The sequence below is a fragment of the Balaenoptera acutorostrata genome, chromosome 1, assembly GCF_949987535.1.
Source record: "Balaenoptera acutorostrata chromosome 1, mBalAcu1.1, whole genome shotgun sequence".
Taxonomy (NCBI): domain Eukaryota; kingdom Metazoa; phylum Chordata; class Mammalia; order Artiodactyla; family Balaenopteridae; genus Balaenoptera; species Balaenoptera acutorostrata.
The window spans coordinates 101834427-101854095 of NC_080064.1; the positions used below are offsets into that span (position 1 = coordinate 101834427).

At 39.3% G+C, this 19669-nt stretch overlaps 1 protein-coding gene across 1 annotated transcript in view; it reads right to left on the bottom strand.

Moving 5' to 3' along the window:
- DENND2C (DENN domain containing 2C) overlaps positions 1-19669 on the bottom strand; it is a 96558-nt gene that overhangs the window by 9685 nt on the left and 67204 nt on the right. Inside the window, exons 7-15 of the mRNA XM_007169355.2 lie at positions 18462-18506; positions 16042-16229; positions 12130-12239; positions 10464-10533; positions 9478-9555; positions 8750-8890; positions 7808-7956; positions 7157-7334; positions 454-495 (exon numbers count right to left, since the gene is read on the bottom strand). Coding sequence (XP_007169417.2) covers positions 454-495; positions 7157-7334; positions 7808-7956; positions 8750-8890; positions 9478-9555; positions 10464-10533; positions 12130-12239; positions 16042-16229; positions 18462-18506 — 1001 coding nt within the window. The remainder of the gene's footprint in view (positions 1-453; positions 496-7156; positions 7335-7807; positions 7957-8749; positions 8891-9477; positions 9556-10463; positions 10534-12129; positions 12240-16041; positions 16230-18461; positions 18507-19669) is intronic.

Consider the following 19669-nt stretch of genomic DNA (forward strand, 5'->3'; position numbering starts at 1 on the left):
ATAAGTTTCTATTACACCATTTCTAAAACTTTATGGCTATGTCTGCTCCCTCTCCCCTCCCCTTTAAACTATAAGGCCTGAGGGATCAAACTGAGTATCTTACTCATCTTTAGTTTCTGACTGGCTAACAGAATATCTAGAAATAATTGGTGCTGAATGCTTGTTAAATTTAATTAAATTAGAGACCTATACTTCAACCCATAAGACTTGAAGGGAGGGTTACCTCTTTTGAGAATGACATTTAATCTGTTTCCTCCTTCCCTAAATTGGGACAGTCAGCTATGAACCCAAACCAAATTTTTCAGGTCAATCTTGTATGATTGGCCGCAGTGTCAAGTCAAGTATGTGTAGAAACTATAAAAGTCTTGCCTGAGTCACCTTCTCTAAGTACTTTCACATATTTTCTGGCCAATTATACCTAAACATTATGTAATCACCTCCTTTGTCACTCACCTCCTGTAAGAACTTGTCTGCACAGAGATCAACTATCAGCACCTATGGAATAAAGGAGCCAGACAAGTTAAACCAGAGATATTCACAGAGAAATACATTAGACATTGCTAGATCAGGAAGAGTGTTTTGATTCTTTCATGCAAATGGGAATAGTTTTAAATAAACTTAAAGGTTTGTTTGTTTTGTTTTCTTTCTTTTTTTAAAAACTGAAGTATAATTGACTTAAATATTATATTAGTTTCAGGTGTATAAAGTGATTCAATATTATTATACACTAACTTAAAGTTTTAGCCCATTTAAAAGTTAACTCATCAACACAAGTAAAAAGAATTTCAAGTTAAAAAAAAAAATGATGGCAGCACACCTAGAGATTAAAAGAGACTAAAAAAACCACACCAACCAAATGTACTGCATGGACTTTATTTGGAACTTAATTCAAACTATTAAAAATTTATGAAATAATTAGAGAGCTGAATACTGAATTTTTCTGATATTGAGGAACTGTTATTAAATTTTTTAGGTGTGATAATGGTATTGTGATTATGTTAAAAATGACCTTATAGAAATTCATATTGTAATATTTAGAATTATGAAATTATGTCAGGATATACTTCAAAATATTATGGGAGAGAGGCAGAAGTATGATTGGCCAAAACTTTGTAAGTATTTAAGGAGGGTGATTGGATTTATTTTACTCTTTTGTTTACTTTTACATATGTTTAAAATTTTCCATTATAACAAGTTAAAAAAATAGGTTAATACGAAAATCAGAAGTGTTTCTATACACTAACAATGAAGTGTCTGAAAAATAAATTAAGAAAACAACCCCATTTTCAATTGCACCAAAAAGAATAAAATACCTAGGAATAAATTTAAACAAGGAGGTAAAAGATATCTGTGCTGAAAACTATAAGACACTGATGAGAGAAACTGAACAATACACAAATAAATGGAAAGATATTCCATGCTCATGGACTGGAAGAATTAATATTGTTAAAATGTCTAAATTACCCAAAGCAATCTATAGAGTCAATGCAATCCCTATCAAAATTCCAATGGCAATTTTCACAGAAAGAGAACAAACAATTGTAAAATTTCCATGGAACTACAAAAGACTCCAAATAGCCAAAGTGATCTTGGGAAAGAAGAATAAAGGTAGAGACCATCATACTTCCTGATTTCAAACTATATTACAAAGCTATAGTAATCAAAACAGTATGGTACTGGCATAAAACAGACACATGGCTCAATGGAACAGAATAGAGGGTCCATAAATAAACCCCACACATAGTCAATTAACTTTTTTCTTATTAATTTTTTTTAAAAATTTTATTTATTTATTTGGTTGCACTGGGTCTTAGTTGCATCACATGGGATCTTTAGTTGTGGCATGAGGGATCTAGTTCCCTGACAGGGGTCGAACCCAGGCCCTCTGCATTGGGAGCACACAGTCTTCACCACTGGACCACCAGGGAAGTCCTAGTCAATTAACTGATGACAAAGGAGCCAAGAATATAAAATGGGGAAAGGACAATCTCTTCAATAAATGGTGTTGGGAAAATCAGATAGCTGCATGCCAAAAAATAAAATTGGATCCCTATCTTACACCATACACAAAAATCAACTCAAAATGGATTAATGACTTAAACATAAGACCTGAAATCATAAAACTCCTAGAAGAAAACACAGGAGGTAGCATCTTTACATTGGTTTTGGCAATGATTTTTTGGATTTGACACCAAAAGCAAAGGCAACAAAAGCAAAAATAAGCAAGTGGGATTACATCAAACTAAAAAGCTTCTGCACAGCAAAGGAAACCATCAATAAAATATAAAGGAAACATAAAGAATGGGAGAAAACATTTGCAAATCATATATTGGATAAGGGGTTACTACCCAAAATATAAAGAACTCATACAACTCAATAGCCAAAAACCCCCAAACAATCCAATTAAAAAATAGGCAGAGGAACTGAATAGACATTATTCCAAAGAAGACATACAAATGACTAACAAGCACATGAAAAGGTATTCCACATCAGGGAAATGCAAATCAAAACCACAATGAGATATCATCACCTGTTAGAATGGCTAGCAACAAAAGACAAAAGATAACAAATACTGACAAGAATGTGGAGAAAAGGGAACTACTGTGCACTCTTTATGGGAATGTAAATTGGTTCAGCCACTATGGAAACAGTAAGGAGGTTCGTCAAAAAATTAAAAATAGAACCAGCACACGATTCAGCAATTCCACTTCTGGGCATGTAACCAAAGGAAATAAGATCACTATTTTGAAGAAACAGCTGCACCCCCGTGTTCACTGCAGCATTACTTACAACAGACATGACATGGAAACAACCTAAATGTCCATTAACAGATGACTAGATAAAGATGTGGTATGTGTGTATACATACACACACACACACACACACACACACACACACACATAATGGAATATTATTCAGCCATAAAAAGAAGGAAATCCTGCCATTGGTGACAACATGGATGCTAAGTGAAATAAGTCAGGCAGAGAAAGACAGATACCACTTACATGTGGAATCTAAAACAACTGAATTCACAGATACAGAGAACAGATTGGTGGTTGCCAGAGGTGGGGGTGGGGGATGGATGAAATGGGTGAAGGGGGTCAAAAGGCAAAAATTTCCAGTTATAAGATAAATAAGTTCTGGATATGTAATGTACAGCATGGTGACTACAGTTAATAATATTATACTGTATATTTGAAAGTTGCTAAGAGTCTATCTTAAAAGTTCTCATAACAAGAAAAAAAATTTTCTAACTATGTGAGGTGACGGATATTAACTAAACTTACTGTGTAATCATTTTGAAATATATGCATATATCATATAATATCATTATGCTGTACATCTCAAACTAATACAATGTTATATGTCAATCATATCTCAATAAAACTGGGGGAGAAAAAAAGGTTAACCCATCAGTGTAATAGTGAAGAAGAGCTATTTCAGTAAGTGGTACTGGGATAGTTGGCTATCCATATGAAAAAAATGAAACCACCCCTACCTCCTTTTTTTGTTTTTTTGGCCACACTGTGTGGCTTGCAGGATCTTAGTTCCCTGACCAGGGATTGAACCCACACCCTCAGCAGGGAAAGCAGGGAGTCCTAACCACTGGACTGCCAGGGAATTCCCCCTACCTCTTATTATATAAAAAAAAAATCAAGCCCCCAACTTCAGAAACAAAAATTAAAGGCATAATAATAAAGCTTCCAAGAGATAATATAGGAGGCTATGTCCATCAAGTTAATATAAAGAAAAACTTAAGCAGTTCACACACACACACACACACAAACACACACATAAAAACACTAACCATAAAAAAAAATTGATAATTCTGACCTCATTAAAATTAAGAACATCTCTGTATTTAAAAAACACCATTTTGGAGAATGAAAAGGCAAGCTACAAAGGAGCTCATATCCAGAGCTATAAAAGAAGCTATAAAAAGGCTTCTTACAAATCAGTGAGAGTAAACAATTCAGTATAAGGATATAGCCTATGAATTTTACAAAAATGACATTCAAATGGCCAATAAACATATAGAAAGATGCTCACCCTCAACCATAATCAAGGACTGCCAATTAAACCACAATGAGAGTACAACTACATACCCATCAGATAGGCTAAATTACACAAACTGATGACAACAAGGGCTGACAAGGATGTGGAGCAACAGGAACTCTCATACAGTGCTGGAGGAAGTTTAACTTGGCACAGCTACTTTGGAAAAGCTTGACTTTACCTACTAAAGTTGAAGGTATGTTTACTCTATGGTCCAGCAATTCCATTTTCAAGTATATGTCCATAAAACTGCATGCACATATGTACCAAGGGTCATGAACAAGAATATTCATAGCAGCATTATTAATAATAACTCCAAACTGGAAACAACTCAGATGTCAATCAACTGTAGAATGGATAAGAAAATTGTGGTACATTCACACAATGGAATACTATACAAAATTAGAATAATCAAACTACTGTTGTTAAACCCATAAACATGGATGAATCTTAAAGACATAATGTTGGGGACTTCCCCGGTGGCGCAGTGGTTAAGAATCCGCCTGTCAATGCAGGGGACACGGGTTCGAGCTCTGGTCAGGGAAGATCCCACATGCCACGGAGCAACTAAGCCCACGTCCCGCAACTACTGAACCTGCGCTCTAGAGCCCATGAGCCACAACTACTGAGCCCACATGCCACAACTACTGAAGCCCGCTTGCCTAGAGCCCGTGCTCCACAACAAGAGAAGCCACTGCAATGAGAAGCCCGCACACCACAACAAAAAGTAGCCCCGCTTGCCGCAACTAGAGAAAGCCCACACAGAGCAACGAAGACCCAACGCAGCCAAAAAAAAAAAAAAAAAAAGACATAATGTTGCTCCAAAGAAGCCAGACTGAAAAAAGAAAAGAAAGAAAGAAAGAAAGAAAAAAAAATACTGTATGAGTTCATTTATTTCAAGCTTAAAACCAGGCAAAACTGAATTATATTGTTTAGGTATACATGCCTAGGACGTTAAAGTATAAACAAAACAAGAAAATGAGCACCATGAAAGTCAAGATAATGGTTACCTTTTGCAAGGGGTGGGGAAGGGAACAGTGATTAGAAGAAAGCATGATGGGGGACTTCCCTGGCGGTCCAGTGGTTAAGACTCCGTGCTTCGAATGCTGGAGGTGCGGGTTTGATCCCTGGTGGGGGAACTAAGATCCCACATGACATGCGGCATGGCCAAAAAATTTAAAAAATAATAATAATAAAAAAATTAAATTAAAAAGCCATGATGGGGACTTCTGTTTCCATTGCCATAATATTTCTATTCTATTCCAATGTTGGTTACATAAGCATTCACTATGTGATAATTAACTGAGCTATACATTTTGTTTGGGCATTTATCTATACGTGTTTTATATCTGAAACAATTTTTTAAGTTAACCCAGAGTAGTTTCTGTGTATGATTTTTAAAAAAAGACCTATTCTTCTATACAATGGAGAAAAGACAGCCTCTTCAATAAATGGTGCTGGGAAAACTGGACAGCTACATGTAAAAGAATGAAATTAGAACAATCCCTAACACCATACACAAAAATAAACTCAAAATGGATTAAAGACCTAGATGTAAGGTCAGACACTATAAAACTCTTAGAGGAAAACATAGGCAAAACACTCTACGACATAAATCACAGCAAGATCCTTTTGGACCCACCTCCTAGAGAAGTGGAAATAAAAACAAGAATAAACAAATGGGACCTAATGAAACTTAAAAGCTTTTGCACAGCAAAGGAAACCATAAACAAGATGAAAAGGCAACCCTCAGAATGGGAGAAAATATTTGCAAATGAAGCAACTGACAAAGGATTAATCTCCAAAATTTACAAGCAGCTCATGCAACTCAATATCAAAAAAACAAACAACCCAATACAAAAATGGGCAGAAGACCTACATAGACATTTCTCCAAAGAAGATATACAGATTGCCAACAAACCCATGAAAGAATGCTCAACATCACTAATCATTAGAGAAATGCAAATCAAAACTACAGTGAGGTATCACCTCACACCTGTCAGAATGGCCATCATCAAAAAATCTACAAACAGTAAACGCTGGAGAGGGTGTGGAGAAAAGGGAACTCTCTTGCACTGCTGGTGGGAATGTAAATTGATACAGCCACTATGGAGCACAGTATGGAGGTTCCTTAAAAAACTAAAAATAGAATTACCATATGACCCAGCAATCCCACTACTGGGCATATACCCAGAGAAAACCGTAATTCAAAAAGACACATGCACCCGAATGTTCATTGCAGCACTATTTACAATAGCCAGGTCATGGAAGCAACCTAAATGCCCATCAACAGACGAATGGATAAAGAAGATGTGGTACATATATACAATGGAATATTACTCAGCCATTTTAAAAAGGAACGAAATTGAGTCATTTGTTGAGACGTGGATGGATCTAGAGACTGTCATACAGAGTGAAGTAAGTCAGAAAGAGGAAAACAAATACCATATGCTAACACATATATATGGAATCTAAAATAAAAAAAAAAAAGGTTATGAAGAACCTAGGGGCAGGAGAGGAATAAAGACGCAGATGTAGAGAATGGACTTGAGGACACGGGGAGGGGGAAGGGTAAGCTGGGATGAAGTGAGAGAGTGGCATGGACATATATACACTACCAAATGTAAAATAGATAGCTAGTGGGAAGCAGCCGCATAGCACAGGGAGATCAGCTCGGTGCTTTGTGACCACCTAGAGGGGTGGGATAGGGAGGGTGGGAGGGAGATGCAAGAGGGAGGAGATATGGGGATATATGTATATGTATAGCTGATTCAGTTTGTTATAAAGCAGACACTAACACACCATTGTAAAGCAATTATACTCCAATAAAGGTGTTTTAAAAAAAAAAGACCTATTCAGAATAACACAAGAATTAGCCCACGGTTCAATACTGCAAATAAGATACAACTTCAGATTCATGTGTACTATAGAATTTTTCTCACTTTCATAAACAGATACAAAAATATGATAGCATAATGTATTAACAATCATAATTACATATTATTATTAATTAATGACATATCCACCACTGTTAAAGATCACTTGTTTTCATCTGCCAGTGCCCCAGTCTTTTCCACAGGTACTATTTCTCCCATCTCACCTCTTCAATGGGTAGGTCCTGGAGCTGTGGTAAGGAGCAAGACAGGATTCCAATAAGGAATGGAGTAGGTGAGCACACAATGTCGATCATGGATGCTGGCAGGACTGGGATGTAGGTGTGCTGCCAGGTGAATGGATACAGGGTGGCAACCACAGCATGGCCACATTTTGACAGGGTGCTAGCCAGAGGAGAAAGCAAATGGTGTCATATAAAGAGCAACAGTGGAGGGCATTTCAGACATTACGTTACAGAATTACAAAGTGATGCCAGTTAGTGATCACAGATGAACAATTCTGTGATTACTCATTAAATTTTAACATTTTATTTAAATTTTAACTTAATTTACTGAATATCTTTAATCTCAATCTAGCTGTTTCCCACAATTTATCTTGCTAAAAGCTAGTGTGTACTTAGAAAAGCAATACCAATTTTAAACAACAGTTTAAACAAAACACATTTTGAAGGTAAATTAATTGCAACCCCCAAAAGTCACTGGTATAGCCGAATGCAAATAGCTTTTGGATTATCCATGTCACTATAGCGTTAGGTAACTGAGAGCCTACCTAAGTGTTTTCTAATATGCCCAAATTTTAAAATAGTAAGAACAAGTAAAACAACAGTCTGAAGTGACATATTTTACTTATTTCTCACCTTAGGCTGTTGGCAACAAAGATTATCCTCCGCTCCAAAAGGAGAGAGGCACAGACCCGAATGAGACGGCACACGCTCAGGCACTTAAAGAGACATTCAAAATCAACATGTTCCAATCGTGAGTCCAGCGGTCGGCACAGTTCAATTGACTGAAATGCAAAATTTGAATCAGGGGAGCTGAGGTGGAAAAACAATCCCTAATGACAATACTAATGGATCCTGTCATTCTTTTACAGGTTAAATTCAAGAGAGAGGGTCTGCTACAAAGAGTTTGTGAAGCTGCCTACACTAATGCCAAGACTTAAATTTTATTTTATTTTTATTTATTTATTTATTTATGGCTGTGTTGGGTCTTCGTTTCTGTGCGAGGGCTTCCTCTAGTTGCGGCAAGCAGGGGCCACTCTTCATCGTGGTGTGCGGGCCTCTCACTAACGCGGCCTCTCTTGTTGCGGAGCACAGGCTCCAGACGCACAGGCTCAGTAGTCGTGGCTCACGGGCCTAGTTGCTCCGCGGCATGTGGGATCTTCCCAGACCAGGGCTCGAACCCGTGTCCCCTGCATTGGCAGGCAGATTCCCAACCACTGCGCCACCAGGGAAGCCCTAATGCCAAGACTTAATACCTTATTTTTGGGCTGTAAATTTCTGGTGAGATCTTTCATCCCACTGGACAATAGTACGTATAATCTTCATTTATCACACTGAAATAGACATTATGCAGGGGCTCAATCTACGAATGGTAGAAAACCTCTGGTTCCTGGGTCTAGCATCAACTATCTCACAGATCAATTGGATGTTTCTCCAGTGCTTTTGTGACCAAAACATATTCTGTGCAGTTTATGAAAAAGAGAAAACTATCCTCTAAGGTTTCTATCAGGTAAGGCCTACTAGTGTAAGGCCTGCTTTTTGGCAGGTATCAAACCTTTTCAAAATGAACTAACTTACCTCATCTCCAGCCCCAGGGAGGTAGCTCTTTACTGTGATGGTGCATCCAGGAGCTGGGAAAGGAGCTTCCATGACACTTCGCATAAATGGGTAAACCAAAGCTGGAGACATTTCTCTTCTCTTCTCTACTTCATCCAGAATCTACATACACACAAAAGAAATTTTTTTTTTAATTAGGGACTCAGTTCAAAAACATAAAAGAATCCTTTTGAAGGAACTGCCAAACTAGGTGCACAAACTTGAAAATAATACCAACAGATTTTAAGACAGATAAGCTTCTGCAACCAATAAAACTTCATTAAAGGCATCATTTCTCTGAGAGGTACCTTTAAATCTCCAAGAAAAGTTAGTAAAATAAATCAACTTAATTTTAGAAGAGAAGCCCTTTTTTATATCACTAAGGCAGGGGCAAAGAAGGTGACACAATAATACCCTGCAGTTTGGTGTCTGGGAAAGACATGAGACAAGATAAACTTCAGGCAATGTTTTGCTTTAAGCTGGGAGGTTTAGCAAACCAAAATGAGGATGACGGGGCAACATCATCTGGATTAGAGGTCTAAATTTAAGCCTTCAAACCCATCATTCTAATCTACTAATGGGGAACCCTTTCTAAAGTAGTATGTTAAAGTCTAGGCCACTTAACATTGTCTAGTGAAGTCATCAGAAACAAAAACCTACTCAGAGCTCAGAAAGGACACCACTTTTCATAGGGCCCATTCTCCACTCACCTTTGAAAAAAGGTTGAAGCAGCCTAGGCGACTGACCATGCAGTATACCTCAGGGAGTCGCTTTCCTTTGCCTTCTGGCTAAAAAACAACAACAACAACAACAAAGCAAAAATTAAGCAGCACAAGTCTTTACTAATTTGGACTATTAATACCTCTTAATACTCCTTAGTATAGAGTAGGAACCAAAGCTCTCATTCTCAATGAACACTGAAAGATGAGAAAACACTAAAAAAAAACAATGATAGTATGATTTATTCCAGTTTAGTGACGGCATATAAGCAAGAAGTAACTCAGAGCTCCCTCGATTGGCTCACTGTACTCCATTCCTCAAATATAACCAGACTGACTTCAGCTACAATGTCAGTGCTTTCTTCATCTATTTCAAACAAACAAATAAATAAAATAAATCCATACCGTTTCTATGATGGAACACTGTGGCTAACCTCCACCTTGCTCTTACTGTTTAAAGCTGACATAGCTTCAGGACTTCCCTGGTGGTCCAGTGGTAAAGAATCCTCCTTCCAGTGCAGGGGACTCGGGTTCAATCCCTGGTCAGGGAACTAAGATCCCACATGCCGTGGGGCAACTAAGCCCGTGAGCCACAACTACTGAGCTCATGCACCTCAACTAGAGAGCCTGCGTGCCGCAAACTACAGAGCCCACACGCTCCGGAGCCCGTAAGCCACAACTAGAGAGAGAAAACTCGCACGGTACAACTAGAGAGAAACCCGTGTGCCACAACTAGAGAAAAGCCCACATGCCACAACTAAGATCCTGCGTGCTGCAACTAAGACCCAATGCAGCCAAAAAAAATAAAGAAAATAAATCATAAATAAAATAAAAATACAAAGCTTAACTAGCTTCTTTATAATACACAGATCACTGAGTAGCCCCCAAACTCATCTAGAGATCGTGTTTCTGACGTTCCTAGTCTGACTCTTTTGTTCCTCTACCAAAGCTGCCTGTAGCACAAGCCTGGGACTTACCAAGAGCTTCTTACAGTAACCAAACCACCGGCTCCCATCTTCACCAGTTAAGACAAAGGAGAACGTTTCACTGAAAAAAACAGTCAATAGTTTGAGATGCAAACAACTGCTTATGACATTTCCTCAGAACAAGCAATTAAAAATTAGAGTCCAACAGCAGTCATTTTGTGATGTAAGAGGAGGCAGCAATATTATATTTGTTGCAAGTCACATTCCTCCTGAGGGAGAATGCCCAGCCCTTGAGAATATCTTGCTCTGTACTGGAGTGAGAGAATAGAATGTGATGAGCTGCTGATGCCGCTGCCTCCTTTTACTTTCTTATTTATCCAGTCCAGTTATTAATCAAGCCTATTGTCCTTTTGTTGAACGTCCAGTTTAGTCAAATATATAGGTAAACTATAAAGAAATTTGATAAGCTATTCTTCCCTTCCAAATTCTTCTATTTAGTTCTGAGAGGTCATATGGAACTGTGATAGGGAAAAGATTATATCCTTAATACATAAAAACTATTAGGAAAATTATCATCTCATTAGAAACACTGGTAAAAAATATGCATAGATAATTTACAAAATGAAGACCTAGAGATGCCCAAGAAATAAATTCGTTAACAAGCAAAAGAAATTCAAATCTGAACAATATATACATATGTCTATATTTGGCCACGAATAAAGATTGGAAGGGAACATCTCAAAACATTTACAGTGATTATCTCTGAGTAACCAGAATGCCAGTGATTTTTAATTTCTGCTTTTTATTTACTCCTCTGTATTTTTCAGACATTCTAGAATAAACACACGTAACTCTTGGGGAGGGGGAAAGCCAACCATGGAGGAGCCAGGCCAATCAGAAAGAAGCTGCCTATGCAATTAGTACAACTGACAGCACAAAAGCTTCAGGGTTGATGGCTCAGAGATGAGAGCGGCGATCAGGCTAAACTGGTTAGGAGAGACAGGAGCATAGTCTGGAGGCAACGTGGGGTGGAAGGGCAGAGCTACTTAGGCAACGGCTGAGGCTGTCTTCCAGCAGGTCATTGGCATGTGATATGGTTCACATAATCACGCTTTTCAGCCTAAATACATGATCAATAATTACAGTTTTGAACAAAGCAGTTATCTATTTACAAGCAGGATATGAAACGATGATGGTTTATTAATTGAAAATAGTAATTTCCTCTAGATACTGGGAAGCAATTTCTTATAATTCCCTTCTCAATATACTTACACCTTCCAAACTAGAGCTCCCTCTTCGTACAAGTTCGACAGGGAACATACAATCTGGGCTATGGCTTCTTCGAACAACTTGAAGGAGATACAAGATGCAGATATTGCCACGTTTTATCTCTGTTTCTCAGTCCCTAAGTTCAAGTCTTTCTTCCTTTTCTGTCCACTTGGTGGCATTTCTGATTATATGTAAAGTGGAACTTTTTTTTCTGCAGAATTGGCAAACTGAAGAGACTCTCAAACTTGTTTTCCCTTTGACACTGTGTTTTTCTTTTTTGAGCCCCACATAGGAAATGTCCTAATTGTTTCTTCCTTTCCTCCCACTGCATCCTTGATCTGCCACAGAGTCCACATAGCTTCACTGCTGGCTCTATCTGTTTCTCAAAGATTCTGGTTCTACTTTTGCTCGTCCTACAAATAGAAATCAGATAAAGTAGTCTATTTACCTCTTGAGTTCTGAGGTCGGCACCCAGTCCTTTGAATCAGGAAAACAAAATTTTGGGATAACTTTGAGCCTCTCTTCAGTGTCTCTGGATTGCTTAATGCCATGATCACCCTGAAAAAAAATAACACTGTAAGTGACTAATAGTCTATGTAAGCGGAGTACAGAAATAAACTCAGCCTGGTCTTAGGAAAAGAGGTCTCTGATAAGTCTAGGTAGGTGTCTCAGAGTGGTTTTGTGCTATTTAATAAAACAGGAAGGCCAAGACTGGTAATCACTGAAAACATACTGAGAACTGAGTTTCTAAGGAAAAAGAATTCTGGTTTTACACAGAGGGGGTACTTATGAAGATCCTATAATCTGATGTAAGAGAAATGATTGAAAACAGTTTCTTAGCTAGAGGAAGAATCTTAATTCACAATTCACATACTAGTGAGAATATTTTTATGAATCATGGGACATAAAATAAATGAAAATCTATTCTACAATATACTGATAGCAAAAACCTAGTTAGCTCAAGACACTCTCTGATCAATAATCCAAGATGTTTTGAAAAGGCAGATGAACATTACTTAGAAAAGATACTATTTTTAGAATCCACCCCATATATAATCATTTCCCTTAGCATATAATCTTTGCTACCTAATTATGGGTTTGCAACTTCCTATAAGATTTTAGCATGGAAGACCTTTTGTGCAAGTCTGGTATTGTACTTTAAAGGACAGTCTAAATTTAGTTAAACCAAAAGACATTTTAAAATTAGTATAAAAACAAGCAGATAAGTCTAATTACCATATTGCCTTCATGTAACTAATACCAATGGTCTATCCTTTAATTTCTAAAACAAGACATGCAGCCATTCGGAGTCACTTAGATATTAAGCTCTTAAGAAATGGAAAAGCATTCTAACAAAATTTTAGTTGTGTCATATTCTATTATTTTTATATTGTTAAATGATTCACAATCATCTTCATTCAAGGTTTTCCACATCAGAATCATGAGGGGCTCAGGCAGCTCTTGCCCTCCCAGACTTATAGATGCCTAATGCACAATAACACCAAGTAACTCGCTTAGAGACATCCTTGAATTACTGTCAGAGTCAACTGGGTCCTCATCTGGTTCCAAACCCGTAACTCACGCTGTGTTGAAAACAGGTTCAACCTCGAGATTTCTCTTTGCAAATGTAAGACTGATGAACAACAGAGAAAAAAATTAAGCTCCTCTTTATGGGAAATTTGATTTCTCAAGACTATCTAGGTTACATTATTTTAGACTCTTACGGTACTGTGTTATTAAAGAGTGAGGTGACACTGTGCTCTCAGGCCACACTGAGGAATTTTATAAGAAATTAAACATTGATTTATTTACAGCAGGAATGTTGGTGAGGACTTTCTTAAAAAATGAGACCCCATGCAGGAAATGTCTCAGATTTCAGTTCAGTTGTGCTTCACTAGTTTTTTTTTTTTTTTTTTTTTTGGCTGCGTTGGGTCTTCGTTGCTGCTCGCGGGCTTTCCCTAGTTGCGGCAAGCGGGGGCTACTCTTCGTTGCGGTGTGCAGGCTTCTCATTGCGGTGGCTTCTCTTGTTGTGGCATATGGGCTGTAGGCGTGCGGGTTTCAGTAGTTGTGGCATGCAGGCTCAGTAGTTGTGGCTCGAGGGCTCTAGAGCACAGGCTCAGTAGTTGTGGCGCATGGGCTTAGTTGCTCCGCAGCATGTGGGATCTTCCAGGACCAGGGCTCGAACCTGTGTCCCCTGCATTGGTAGGCGGATTCTTAACCACTGCACCACCAGGGAAGCCCTTCACTAGCTTTTCTAGTGAAACATGCAACTCAGGGTTTAAACCCAAAGTCCTAAAGTTCCTGAGCAGATAATGAGAGAAGTGGTCCAAGTAGTAAGCTGGAGTGTGAGTAAATGTCCCTGTTTAAAGGGATCACTCCTTCCCAAGGCCAGCTACATAATTTGCAGAGCACAGTGCAAGATGAAAAACTGAGTCCCTTGTTCAAAAAGCAGGAAAAAAATAAATGTAAAATGAAATATAAAACTTGTTACTTTCTTCTGTGGTTTCTTTCTCAACCTGCAATGGGGTTTTTGATTTTCTACTTAATGGCATGCTCCCTCAGGCACGAGGATCCTGGGGACAAGTGCAGACCCTCACAGGTGCCCAGGGACCCTGGCCTGCAATCTGGTGCCCAAGTGGCCCACCAGCTGCTGGGTTTCCCCTCGGGCCAGCTGCAGGACTGAAACTCTGTGTCCTGACTAGGGGTGGGAAAGTTGAGCCAAGGACCTCCCTTCCCACGGGCCCACTACTCCAACCTGCAGCAGCTGGGTGACTCTCAAGGGGTTGTAGCCTCCACATGGGGACGTGCTTAGTACTTGGACTGGGGGTGGTGAAAAGGCTTGCTCCCCCAGGCCACCCACTGAACACAGTAGCAATGCCCAGGGCAGGGAAGGATCTACCATGTGTTGGTTGCTTAAGACACTTCGGGGTTAATGCTTGCCTGATCCTGACCACCCCCATGCCCGTGCAGAGGGTGGCAGCAGTCACTGAGTGAGGACTGAAAGGGGGAAGCCAGACAGGGCCTGGGGAACCAAGGGGTAGGAGTGAGGACAACTGGAGAACCCATCCTGGAGAGGCGGCAGCAGGTGACAGCATACATGAGCCAAGGCTTTAAGACCTTGGCACGTGCCCCACTGTCTCATCAGATCTCACTCCTCACTTACAAAACACAGATTCAAATATAAAATTATTAAGAACTTCAACGGTGACTGCGGAGCAGGGTGCAGGGCCCTTGCAAGTGAGGAGCCTTGTGTGACTGCACTGGTCACATGCCCATGAAGTCAGTCCTGCTCCTTACTCAGCTTCAGCCAATTCATGCCACTTAGGAATGTAGGCTGAGTGTTGGCAGTCTTTCTAGTTTCTCAGGACAAAGCAGAAATACAGATTTTTATGTGAAATATGACTTTTAAACAAAAAGTTGACAACAAAAATTTTATTATTTTATTACTGTGCAAACCCAAAAAACATATCTGTGGGCTAAATATGCTCAGAGGACATCAGTTTGTTAAGCCCTGATGTAATGATCATGCTCTTTGTATTTACTGCCACAAAGCTCAGAGCCACATTTGGGGTCTATTTTGTAAGCTCTGGGAGGGCAGGGACCAAGAAGATCTATTTCAGTTGTATCCCCAGCACCTAATCTTGGCAAATAGTAGGTATTTATGAAATACTGATTGAATAAATGAATGAATTATTTTGTGAAAAAGGTATTGTAAATGAAATAATACCGTTAATAACAGTTACCATTTATCAACTGTTACTATGTGCAAGGAACTGGATTAAGCACGTTATATACATTATCTCATTAAATCCTCACTAATAGGGAGTAACATTACATAGTGCTTACTGTATGCTAGACACTGTTCTAAGTGCCTTATATTAATTATAATTAGCTCATTTAATCCTCACCACAACTCCATGGGGTAGACACTATGAAGATTATCCCCCTTTGACAAATGAAGAAAATGAGGCACAGAGCAGTGTAACTGCTCCAAGTCACACAGCTAATCAGTGGCAAATGCAGATAGCTGGCTTACACTCCATGCTCTGACTGCTACCCTGCTCTGCCACGTTTATCACTCCCCTCATTAAGGATGAGAAAATTGAGGCTCTGTAACTTGCTAAAGGTCACTTAGTAAATAGCAGAGCAAAAGATAAAAACCCAACTTGAATAATGAGCTTTAATTCCCCCTTGGTTACAGCTCATGCCTGACACAAGATATCATCAGAGTGCACCGGATCCTACAAGAAGTACAGTATTAGTAAAAGCTAACTGAGACGACAGTAAACAAGAAGAGAGGGAATAAATACACAGAGACACAGAAACGTTCCTGGATGCCTCACAGCCTCCATGCACTTACCTTGCTAGGGAATTGTTGTATGATCTGGGGAGTGTAGCTTATTTCTGATGGCTTCTTCTGTAGAGACACCACCACAAAAAGTTCAAACAGCTGCTGCTCCTGGAATTCAATTAGATCCCGCTCTAAGGTCTGGTAGTGAGGATTCCTCTTGGAAGATTGCTGCAGTTGTGCTATGCACTTGTAGCGACCTGCGATGAGATCACGGAGTCTTGTTTTCCTTTATAGCCCTATCTTCCCTCTGGCACCCAGAGGTCATGACCCACGCAGGACTAGTCTTCACTCAGTCGTTGCTAATGAATGTTGACTAACCAATGTCTGCCACCCAGATATACTTGTTAGGGCTATGACATACTTGGACAAGTGCAGATTCTCACAAGCACCTGGGGGCCCTGCAGTGGGACCGATGTTCTGTGTCCCAACCGATACCTATGTATGTCCCAACACATACTCTGTGCCATCCCATCTTGCATGGCATGACACCAGGATACACGGAAATGTCAGGTAAAAGCACTGGCCTGACAAAAGATGCCATTTTGGGGACCATGAAATCATAGGTGGGGGAAAAGATTTGATAAAAGAACTGAGTCCTATAGAAGGTAAGTTCCTAAAGAGACAAGTTTGATAAAATTAAAACAAAAACTATCCTCACATTAAAGAAATGTTCTTTTCCCTTCTCTCCTTGGCATATATTACTGATAATGGACATATACTTATATCAATAAATGGTGCTAAATGCAAGAGAGAAAAATGACATGTAAGAAGGTATCCATTAGCAGACTATTTCTCAAAAGAAAGAATTCATAGACGCATACTATTTAAACAGTATGAGCAATCCCACCCAAAAGTGGATACCATTTATCCTTTATTCTCATTTATCTCTAAATTCTGAATAATTTGGGGTAGTCTCCACTAGGGGAAATGCAGTACTTGCAGAAGAAATAGTCTAAGCATCCCAGAGATTTGCTTATGTGTCATTCTGAGCCAATGATGGAAAGACTCATCCTCTAATTGTTTTGTCTTTCTTTTGAGATATGATGCATTCTGCCCCCAAAGAAGTTACAATGTAGATCAAGATATTAAGAACACTTAAAAAATAATTTTGGGGACTTCCCTGGTGGCACAGTGGTTAAGAATCTGCCTGCCAATGCAGGGGATGTGGGTTCGATCCCTGGTCCAGGAAGATCCCACATGCTGCAGAGCAACTAAGCCCGTGCACCACAACTACTGAACCTGCGCTCTAGAGCCCACGAGCCACAGACAGCTACTGAGCCCACATTCCACAACTACTGAAGCCCACACGTCTGGAGCCCATGCTCCACAACAGTAGAAGCCACCACAATGAGAAGCCCGCGCACTGCAACGAAGAGAGTAGACCCCCACTCGCTGCAACTAGAGAAAGCCGGTGCATAGCAACAAAGACCCAACACAGCCAAAAATAAATAAATAAATAAAAATTTTTAAATAAAAAAAATAATAATAAAAAAAATTAAAAAAAAATAATAATAATTTTGGAGTGCCTCTCCAAAATTATCCAGTACATTTAGTGCTCTAGGCAAACCTTCCTTACTCCAAAGGGCTCAGTTCAAGTCAAGAAAATTTTAGGGCCTGTTTCTCAGTAGCAACAGAACAAAATTAATCATCTTTACACATCCAAGCTGAACCTGATGATGACTTAAGTTTCACCTTCAGTCAGGCTACAGAATCAAACACCTGAAGCAATTTAGGCTACTGGTAGGAGCACATGATTATTAATCATAAGATCAGAGTATCAGACCTGGAACTGCCCTGTACTCAGCTTTGATAATTCAGGTCTCCTATTTTTTCCATGCTTCAGTTAAACAGAAACTAAATAATTTGCTGTGAAAATCCATTAGATGAAGGATACAGAGCACTATGACTGCTTGAACAAATACAGCCAAAAATGCACGGCATCCTCTACATTCTAACAGAAAGTAAATGGCACAATAATTTAGAATATAAATACCTATGAATAAGAAACAGATCAGTGTTTCCTGTCCCAATGTCAGAGATATCTAAGATACTCAAATGAGTGACTATGAAAAACTCAGATATTTAATGCAAAGTATTTGCCTCAGAGAATGACTCACATACTCTGTTTTGGCTGCTGCACATATGTCTGAAGGTGCAGCTCTGCCGCTCCCCTCTTAAGATGGAAGAACATTCCATCTTAAGAACTACACTGGTCTGCCTCACTACACCACAGGAGATTTTTAATGCTGTCAAACATCTGACAGTGTACTGTTTAGTTCCCCAAATCTCAGCAGGTTCTTATAATGAAGAAATCACCGACAAAGTGAAACTTCGTGTAGAAAAAACATGCTTAATCACAAAGGTAGGTGCCACTCCACCTACAACCAGGATCATCACGCGAAAGGGAGCAGCCCCACTGACTCACTCACTCTTTGGCAGATATTCGGCATCACTTTCGTACCCACTGGTTTCACCTGAAAAGAAAGAGCTTCCATTTGTATTGTCCAACAAGAACAGGCAGAACATGAGGACGAAAACAATGTAAAAACTCCACAGACCTGGGGACTTACTTGGAGTAAGGAATAATTAAGGATGCTGAACCTTTCTCCAAACCACTTAGCTGTATCAGGGCAGGACAGGTGCAAAAAAGAATAAAAGGCTCAGAGAAGAAACTATTCCATTCCATCTTCTTCCCATACCCACCTCCCTCCTCAGTTCCCCTCTCATTCTTTTTTTTTTTTTTTTTTAACAGTTTTTTTTTTTTTTTTAATTTTATTTATTTATTTTTATTTTGGCTGTGTTGGGTCTTCGTTTCTGTGCGAGGGCTTTCCCCAGTTGCGGCAAGCGGGGGCCACTCTTCATCGCGGTGCGCGGGCCCCTCACTGTCGTGGCCTCTCTTGTTGCGGAGCACAGGCTCCAGACGCGCAGGCTCAGCAATTGTGGCTCACGGGCCCAGCCGCTCCGCGGCATGTGGGATCCTCCCAGACCAGGGCTCGAACCCGTGTCCCCTGCATTGGCAGGCAGACTCTCAACCACTGCGCCACCAGGGAAGCCCTCCCCTCTCATTCTTAATCCTAGAAATTAACAGCAGTTCAGACTAGTTTTAGAAAGCCTTGATCAGAGTGGATTTTATTTCTACCTTCATATCGTTGTCTTTATATTCCCAAGTAAGGTATCAAAGGTAAAACGCCAACCTGGCTAAACAAAAATCTCAATACGGAACACACTATGAATTTAGATTAACAGGAAAATGTGAGGCTAAGAAAGATTACCAAATAAGTTTATGAAGTAATATTCTACCTCTTTTATGATGCCTCTAAGCCACCTCTAATGCCAAACTAAACTGAACTTTACTCTGAATTCTTATAGTACTCAAATGGCTTTGAACTGCTCTTATTTTCCACAATTGGATTTTAAGTATCTTGAGGCTAAGGGGCTTTGTTTTTAGAAGGGAATGTTCTGTACAATACTAGGCACATTGTCAATTTACCAAAAAAAAAACAAGTAAGAAAGAAAACAACCAAAACACAAAACAAAACATCGTGAACAGGTGAACGAAAAATTTCTAAATTAAGTCTGAAAAGTTAAAGCAAAATTTTAAAATATAAAGAAAGGGAAAAAATTTTAATGTATCAGG